Genomic DNA, 9670 nt, shown 5'->3' on the forward strand with positions numbered 1-9670 from the left:
GCCTCCTTGCTGGTAACTTCAAGCCAAGGACTTAAAAGCAAGATCCCTTCAAGTAAATTGCACGATCTGAGCTTTTGTCAGGAAGGAAAGCTTGCACAAATTCATCTGATCTAGGGCTAAAGGTGCCCTTCATTTTTAGGACCACTGATTCTCATGTCAGTATGAGTGAAAAGGAAATTGAAAAATTCCTCTGCGATGGTTGTCATAGCATTAGAGCCTGACACACACTTCCCCAGCTCTGCTGGTGTCCTGGATATGCTCCATGGAGATGGCTGTTGTTAGCAGCTGGCACTAGAAACTTCATTTAGCAAAAAATCTGAGCATGTTTCTTCCTGGAAGCAGGAGGTGTGGAGCCTATGATGCCAAGAGCTTGCAGGCATAACCAGAGGGGGTTTGCAGCGCTTCCTGGGGCCTGTCTTCCCTATCTGACTCTCCTGAGGAGGAAGGAAAAGCACAGGCAGCTGAGCACATGGGTGGGTCTAAACAGGTGCCCCCCAAGATGTTTAAATCAGAGGGCAGAGGCAGGTGCCTGTGCAGTGCCAGGTGCAGCTCTGCGGTGGCACAGAGCGGTGGGCACAGGGGACCAGAGGCTGTTTCTGGCAGAGCTGTTGCCATACGCCACACGAGTGGAGCCACAGCTCATTTACACAGGGCTCTAAAAATATCTGCAGGATAATCAAAGGCTCCCACAGCACAGCATATGTGCTAGCTAGGCTTTTTGACTCTCTGAAATCTCCTGTTTGAAGTTGTTTTGATCAAGGAGACAAACAAGTGTGCTGTCTGCATGGCTGCCAGACACCCTGTTTCTGGGGACACTGCTGGTACCTCTGGAGGCACGCAGGGGTGGGAGAGCCTCGCAGAGGGGCCAGGTGTGGGGTGTGGAGCCATGTGCAACAGAGGGTGAGGGGTTGCAGAGCTGCACTCCAGGGTACCACTGCACTTTGGTGTTCAGGAGAGCTGTCTGGAGAACTGGGTAGTGTGTTGGTTTTAGGTGTGACCTGTTTTCTCAGGGGCACCTTGGAGCCCTGTCCTCGCTGGCTTTATTCCACATTCGGTGATCAGGTTCAGGGAAGTGGAGGAACCGGCTGCAGACCTTCAGAATTAGCACTGGCAGTGGCTGTGACATAGCTGCTGGATTAGGTGCTCCTCTCTCTTGGCAGGCAGAGGATTACAGGACAGTCCCAGTTTAATTTTTAAATACCGTAGGGGGAAAAAACGTCTAATAAATCTGAAGTGACAATGAACATCAGGGTTAAGAGAAGAATGGTTCTGTGGCAGCTATTCCTGCTTTTCAATATGCTGAGCTGGGAATTTCTGGGTAACCCTGCGTGAATCCCCCAGGCAGGAAGGATTGTCCCTGGCAGATGCACCACCCATGTTCAACTCACTGTGCAGCAAAAATACAGCTTTTTCCTTCATCTCTACAGCAAATGCTTCAGTGTCATCAGCTTCGCTGTGCAGCTGACAGGCACCCCTCTTTTCGAAGTCAGCAACAGCCTGGGGCTCTGCAGACTGGCTTTGTTTTTTCTCCTTGTGCTTTAACACTGACTGTGATGGGTGGGAGAGTGCCCCCAAACTGTCAGCGAGGTAAATACTTCCCGCTCCTGCTCCAAAAATCTGTTTTCTTCTACTTTCATCTGCAGGTTTTGATCTGTGTGTCTTGTTAGGAACCAGCTAATTCTGGTGATGGTATTGGGTCAGCCAAGTATGTTTTCCTCCTTGCAAATGCATGGTTTACAGAGTATCATCAACACCAACTTGAAAGTACTGAGATTGGCAAAAAACAAAATTAAAAATAATCTAAATTCACTTCTTAGTTTTGTTTCAGAGATGCAGCCAGTATCTGGGAAGAACCTGGTTCCCAGATCCCATTCCCTAATCTCCTTGCAGCTGCTGGAAAGCCTTTAGAGCTTTGTTTAGCTGCCACCTCAATGAAAAAGCCAATAGATTTCCTGTGCTTGCCCCAGATAGGACTCTATTGCTGACTGCTCCCCTTCTCATGGTACACCCATCCCTTGATGACACCCTTCAGAGCATCTTCTGTTGACTCATGCCAGCACTCTGTGCCCCTGACATGAGCTGCAGGCAGCAGGGACTTACTGTAGAGTAAACAATGCAGACACGGTGTTGTTACAGCTTGGAATTATTTACTTGCAGTGTTTTACAGGTTGTGCTGTAATATTAGACACAATGGCTGAGCATCATGCTCTGGTTTTGTGCTTTGGATAGTGAGAACAATATAGTCTTGACAATTTCTGTCTCTGTACAATAAACACACGGAGACACTAAAGGACCAAGTAAGCAGAAAAGCCCCCTCATGCTGGAGGCCACAAATCACTGTTTCACTTTGCTACTATTCTTGTGCCTATTGAAAACAGAAGAAATAATATGAAGTGTCAAGTGTTACTATTTACTCATCATGCTTATCTTTCAACAAATGAACCGAATACATTTTAATACCTAGGTAAATTCTGAAACACATAAAAATGCTGTCAGAGCTCTGTCCTTCAATTCAATCAGACATCAAAATGACCTTCAAAAGAGTGCAAGAAGCATGGTCCAAGCCACTTTAGCTTCCAGCTCTTATTAAATGTCATTGTAGTCAACTCATCTCAGATACCAGGAAAATTTGGGCAAACCTTGGGCTGTATTTTTAGAGCCCAAACTACAACCTACTTCATTTTGGGGGAAAAAAAAAAAAAAGAGTGGTTTTGAATGCTACTGCCAGATAATACTGATGACAGATGCTAGCAAAATGCAAGGTACAGCTGTTCAAGGTATTGAAAGCCCATCAGTACCTGGGAGAATAGTTAAGCCTGAAAATTTTCCCAGTCCTGTTGAAGGGAATTTTCCATTACTTTCTGATGCATTACCTCTTCTCATGTATTACCTTACCTCTTTGCAAAGGAAACATGTTTCTTATCACCATGCAAGGATATTTGGGACAACAACTGAGGAGAAAACTGCACTGAAAAAATGTTACCCTTACAGGGCACCAGCTGTAACCACTCCCCTTACGACCGGGGAAGGGTGCTGAGGGTAGTAATGAGCCTGAAACATCCCATATATTTTAGTGACTATTGATGATTTGTGCTTATTAATCCTTCTACTCTAGGACAAATTGCTTATAATCAAACCAGATAATTTCTGGGGAGGAAGATCTAGCTCTGAGGGCAGGTTGAGGCAAAACAACATATGGCTACAGCCTATATTTTAACAGAGGAACTCCTTGATATAGTCACAGGTCATTTCCTCCCGCCTCTCAGTCAGAGGCCACATCAGGAGACCACCTTTCCCAGGCAAAGCTGGGTACAACACGGGAACTGCATTTCTCAAGCTATTTTACAGCAATCAGGTTGTTTGGGTTTTGTCACTGGATGAGGGACTGTGAATCCCTGTCCTTAAACTCACAACTCTGGCCTTTATTGAAAAGGATCATTCATTCTGACCAGGTAGACTGCCCCACACCGTCTTTTTTTTTTTTTTTTCCTCTTTCCTTCCTCCCTACAGTATCTTAGCTTCCAGCTTCTTCATGTTAATGGTTATAACAGGCAAAATAATCAGTCCAGCCACTGACTAGCCCCTGGGGACTCTTGTGGCTGCTTTTGGTCACACATATAGCTTAGGAACATTAATTGCCATAACTGGATTTTTTTTTTGCTTCTTCTCTTATGATGCAATTTATAAGCAGCATCCTTTAATTTAATACAAAGAGGTGCTTGCTGATGCTCCTGCATTTTCAGCCTCAGGAGCTGAAAACCGTGGGTCTGTCTGGCTCCATCCTTATTGCATTTCAGTGGTACTCTGACAGCTCGAGTTGCTGAAGCTGGTTGATACAATAGTGTTTCCAAATACTTCGGATTTATCTTCATAACGTTGTCACCTGCCACAACCATTCCCAGCCATCTGTCTGCTGGGACGGATTAGCACCTCGGCCCTTGGGGTGCTGAGGCTCAGGAACACACAGGTATTGCTGCACAGGCTGTTCGCAGGGACGAGGACCCTGGGCAGACGCTGGAATGCGATGACACACAGCTCCTGTTAGCAGAGTTCAAAAGGCCGGGCTGGGCGTCCCTGCCCCTCGGGTACCACACGTACACAGCATTCCTTGTCCCCTTTACGTGCCCGCTGTCAGCCCCGGCCAGCGACTGCCACCTCCCAGGGACACCTGGCAGCCTTTGTTCAAGCTGTGCTGATGGCGAGGAGCATTCTTTCCAGGCTAGAATGCCAGACAGCAAGAATAATCCAGCCGGGAAAGATGTATGCATTTTCATTCTTTCTCCCTTTCCCTTTAAATCCCACTGCAACAAAGGAGGCAACAATGCCATCCATTAACACTGATGGCACCACTTTGCTCCTAAGACAGATTTGTGGTTAAGTAGTGTGTATACACATATTTTTCTGCTGTAAAAGAGGACATTGTTTTGCCATAGCTAAGTCAGATTCTGAGGATCTATGCTTTTAAATGCCATAGGGCGCATATCTATTACAGGGTGTGCCAGAATCACCAGGGCACAGGCAGATAATGCTGTTTACAATCAGTCATCAAGATGTTATAAAAGGCTCAGTGAAACAAGCAGGATGCAAAACTAGAGGAGTTGGCAGCAAGGCAAATATTTGGCCCTTCAGGCTTTCCAGTGCCAGCCAAATAGCATCATACCGTGAAGTTATCCTTCTTATCATTATCCCCCAAAAAATCACAGTGCTGCCTGAAACCTATATGTGGACTAGGCCAACATTCCAATAAATTCTGCACTTATATGGAAATAATTATTCCAAACCTATAGGTATATGTACAGGCGAATCTGGATCACAGTAAGCACTAAAAATTCACTATCAACTAGACCACTGTGTCCAGTTTACTCACAGTATCCTACAGCTTTTGGTTAGTAAACAAAACCCCATAGAGCAAAACAAGAAACCAATTTTCTTTTTTGCCCTCTAGCCAATAGATCAATATCAGAGACTAAAATATTGGGTGTAAGATTCATGGGCATAGTTAGCTTTTCTGTCTCTCTGGTTGCTCAAAGCTGATTTTATTGCTCTCTTCAAAATAATCCTGTAGCTCCTGTCTACACCACCCACAAAGGAAATAGTAGTGTAAAGATAACAGTTTTCAGTGTGCATCAACCTTGTCAATATCTTCACAGAATCGTATCATTGCTGAGGATAGAAAGGGCCTCTGGAGATCATAATTGTCCACACTCACCCCTGCTCAAAGTGGGATAATCTAGAGCAGGTTGTTCACACCGTATCACATCAAATTTTCACTGTCTCCAAGCATGGGGACCCCCAACATCCTCTCCTGCCAACTTGTTCCAGTGTTTGATTATCCTCACAGTAAAAAAATGGGGTTTTTTCTTGGTATTTTTCATGTGTTCAAATGGAATTTCCTACATTGCAACTTGTGCCCTTGACTCTTGTCCTGTCATTGGACACCAGTAAAAAGATTCTGTCTCCATCTTCTTTTGTCCTCTCCCAGGTCAGGTGTCGGTACACATTGATATAAACAGTTCCAGCTCCCTCAACCTCTCTTCTTACAGAAGATGCTCCAGTCCCTTCAACCTTTTCATGGCCATTTGCTGCACTCTTTCCACAAACTCCATATCTTTTTTTTCACTGAGGAGCCCAGCAGCAGACACAGCACTCCAGAAGTGCCCTCACCAGTGCTGAGTTGAAAGGAAGAATCACCCCCCTTTGACCTGCTGGCTTTGCTTAACACAGCACAAGGCACTGTTGTCCATCTCTGCTGCAAGACCACACTGCTGGCTCATGTTCAACTTGGTGTCCACCAGGACACCCAGGTCCTTTTCTGGAAAGCTCCTTTACAGATGGTTGGCCCTCACCCCTGGACTGCTGCAAGGGATTGTTCTTCCTCAGGTGCAGGAATTTCCACTTCTCGTTGTTGAATTTCAGGAGGTTGCTGTTAGCTCTCTTCTCCAGCCTCTCAGCATCTGTCTGAATGTCAGCACAACTGCCTTGTGTATCAATCACTACTCCCAGTTTTGCATCATCTACAAACCTGCCGAGGCCATGCTCTGCCCCACTGTCTAGGTCATTTATGAAGGTGTTAAGTGGTGTCAGTCTCATGACTTGCCCCAGTCACCACTAGTTACTGACTTCCAGCTGGACTTCATTTCCCTGTTCATAACCCATTGTGCCTGGTGCTTCAGCCAGTTTTCAGACACTGGTTCTGGTGTTTTCCCTTTGCCGACAGGATGGCAGCCTTCCCTTGACAAGCTGCTTGGCTTATTTGACTTCACCATCAAAGTGGGATGGATACTAGATAAAGCTTAGCTTAATATTTTGATTTAAACCAGGGGCAATCTGACCCTGCAAATATGAAGTCCTCTGAGATTTTCAGGGCTACAGATTATATGGTTCTGTTTTCAGATTTTTGGATGCCTTGTCCCCATGGAAGTCCCTTAAAGTTGTGTCTACTACTTGAAAAAATGTAGTAGGACAAGCAGTGTGCTTATTGGGGTGATGACATCGTCACTGCCAACGCCAGACTTTCAGTCCATCTAGACACACAAAACAAAAAGGACAGTCAAAAGTAACATTTAAGCCACATCAAATCTTGAAAGTGCACAGGAAAAACAAGCCCTGGAGAGTCTGTCTGGTTGGTGAATTCCTTCTGTCTGGAAGTGATGAAATACACGGCAGTTAATAAGAGTTGCCTTTGAGTAATGCTGGTATGAGTATTTTAGTGCAACAGTTAACTGTCAAACCAAAACCATCTAACAGTTGCTAAGGTATGGAATGATCCCACTTGTTTTGCCTAATTTTAGATGTTGCCTGGAATATAATTAGCATACTTGAAACTTGGGAAAAACCCAAACAGAAAAGATGGCAGTAAACAGAAAGATTTGGTCCAAGTTTTTGGAGGTAACATCAACAATAACTTTTTGTCCATATTTAGGGTCTTCCTGGATGACACCATAGAAAGATAGAAGATACATTTAGATTCTGCTAAAGGGTCCTGAAACATTCGTGTTTTCAGCAGTTTTCATTAATCTTAAATACAAGGTATCAAACGCTCCAGGAAACAAAAGTAAAGGAAGGTATTTGACTTCTTGCTCGGCAGTGTTTGCTTCAAAGGCTGCACAGGATGTGGGTGTTGACTGTCTCGCCCTTTCTTCTTCCTCTGCTCCCTCCCTTAGTTCTCTATCTTTTTCTGGGTATCCATTTACTGCACTTTGGCTTCCCTCTCTCTTTCATACTGATTCTTTGTGCCTGCCATGACAGCACTGTGATCTTCATTGCTCAGTCTTGTAGAGTATTATGAAAAGCAGGGATTGGTAAAACAGTTGTGTGTTTGTGGTTATGGAGCCAGCACTCATTAAGGGACTTGGGTGACAGTGCTAGATGCCAATGAAGGGCTTACATTTCCATGATAACTTTGCTCTTCTGCACTCCCCTCTGCTCCTCTGCAGAAATAGGGACCTCTCAGAAGTGTGGGCAGGCAAATAAAATTAATTCAAACAATCCAGGCTGCCAACCCCTTGTTTGAGACAACCACTTGATTAGGTGAGAGATTGTCCTTTAAATACGTTTTCCAGACAGTTCCCTGGGCTTGAATGGGTGGGAAAATCAGAGAAGGGTGGTGTAGTAAGAGTGCTGTGCTGAGCAACTTTGTGGAGGTGAAGGTGGAAGGTGAAATCCAGCTTATTCCCCCGGCCTCTGAGGCCTGGTGGGAATCTTGTTGTCAGTAACCATGATGAGCCTACATGTGGAGCTGGTGCCACATGGCTATCTGTTTCCTGGGGTTCCTCAGCATTTCTTCCCAGTGGTTCCTCTCTGTGCCTGTGACATGTAAGCCCAGACTGCACTTGCCGAGCACATGGCTCTGGCCAGCTCCATCCTGGCTCAGCATTTCCAGCTCCACGCTGGAGGCACGCAGGAGCTCATGAGGCACCTCGAACATGATCATCTCGTTCCACACAGGGTTGATCTTGTGTTTTGCACGTTTGGTCTGCTTCTTCTTCAGCTTCAGTGACTGATGCCTCAGTGTCACCTTGACAGAAACATCTGTGTAGGGAGTGGAGAGAGACACCATATTAATGAGTATGCAACACAGAATAGACTAGAATGGACTAGAATATGCTGAGTTGGAAGGGACCAATCAGTATAATTGAGTCCAGCTCTTGGCCCTGCACAGGACACCCCAAAAATCACACCACGTGCCCAAGAGCGTTGTCCAAACGCTTCTTGAACTCTGTCAGGCTGGTGATCCCTTCCCTGGGGAGCCTGTTCCAGTGCCCAGCCACCCTCTGGGTGAAAAATATTTTCCTAATATCCAACCTAAACCTCCCCTGGCTCAGCTTCATGCTGTTTCCTTGAGTCTTGTCCCTGGTCACGAGAGAGAGAAGAGATCAGTGCCTGCCCCTCCACTTCCCCTTGTGAGGATGCTGAAGATGATGATGAGCTTTCCCCTCAGTCTCTTCTCCAGGCTGAACAGAGCACGTGACCTCAGCCACTCCTCATATGGCTTTTCCTCCAGACCCTTCACCATCCTTATGGCCCTCCTTTAGACATTCTCTAATACCTTATTTTTTTTATATTGTGATGCCTGAATCTGCACCCAAAAATGCAAGAGAATTTACACTGGTGACATCAAACTGAGAGAGAGAACATAAGATATATTGATTACGGCGGTATTTGGTTTTCACTTTTTAGAAATGATTCAAATCTCTTTGGCTTTCTAATCCAGACATCTATTTTTTTCCTGCCAAAAATCACCCTTCCCACTTTCTTTCTAGATTTACATAACAGCAGAAACAACAGTCTCTGTTTCCTTGCTATCACACTCACCACTGCCAAGTAGATCTTTCAGCTGCTTGGAATGGAGGTTTTTGGCCTTAATAATCACCACCAGCAGGCGATTAGCTGCTGGCAGGTAGCTGATAGAGAGCAGAACCTCCCCATGGCCTGTGGATGGCTCCTGGAAATGGAGACACAGAAAGGGTTAATTTTTTATATAATCTTGGCCAGAACAGTAGGAAAACAACAGTAGAAGACTGATGGGTGGAAGATCATGAACCAAGCAAGTTGTCTCTGTCTTTGTACAGGAGATCTTTCCAGTTACGCTGGATGAGAATAAACCTGGCAAAGATGCCTGAGAGGCTCTTCTACTCATAAGGCTCCGATAATGTGAGTTACTGAATCCTTATGCCACTGGAAAATAACTGCTTCGTGACGTCAACTTTTAGTGGAATATTTAGTCAGAAGAAGATTTGGGACTGACATACAATGCAAAAAGTCAGATATTCCTATTTTAAGAGACCACCTAGCTGCCCTGTATTTATGTCCACTTTACTTCTTTTCATAATTCACTTTTGGTTTCAGGTGCTCTGTTTCCCAGAAGGCTCTGACTGGACTCAGCCTCCAGCCTGCACTGCCCAGCAGGAGTGTAGGGCTCCCTGGGAAAGCAGAGGTGATGCTTGGGGCTGAGTCTGACCTGGAGCTGGAACTACACCTTCTCTGACACCCTATTTGGTATGAGAAAAAAACCCAGCCAAGCTGAAATTCTCCAGGAGCTGGACACAGTACATTACTCTTCCTTCCCACCTGCCTTCCATCAGGATGTGAGCAGCTCTCCCTGCTGTCCCTGTGGGAGACTTCCTTTCCCTTTCCCTTTCCCTTTCCCTTTCCCTTTCCCTTTCCCTTT

General features: G+C 45.5%; 1 protein-coding gene across 2 annotated transcripts in view; it reads right to left on the reverse strand.

Moving 5' to 3' along the window:
- Nucleotides 1-2127: 2127 nt before the first annotated feature.
- SYT13 (synaptotagmin 13) overlaps nt 2128-9670 on the reverse strand; it is a 20519-nt gene continuing 12976 nt past the window's right edge. For both annotated transcript variants that reach the window (XM_042038641.1, XM_042038643.1), the window contains exons 5-6: nt 8815-8944; nt 2128-8031 (exon numbers count right to left, since the gene is read on the reverse strand). In XM_042038641.1, the coding sequence (XP_041894575.1) occupies nt 7727-8031; nt 8815-8944 (435 nt within the window). In that variant the 3' untranslated portion in view covers nt 2128-7726. The remainder of the gene's footprint in view (nt 8032-8814; nt 8945-9670) is intronic.

Source organism: Corvus kubaryi, unplaced genomic scaffold, assembly GCF_017639235.1.
Source record: "Corvus kubaryi isolate FWS band 111438036 unplaced genomic scaffold, C.kubaryi_AGA036_p1.0 37392, whole genome shotgun sequence".
In the NCBI taxonomy this organism is placed as follows: Eukaryota; Metazoa; Chordata; class Aves; order Passeriformes; family Corvidae; genus Corvus; species Corvus kubaryi.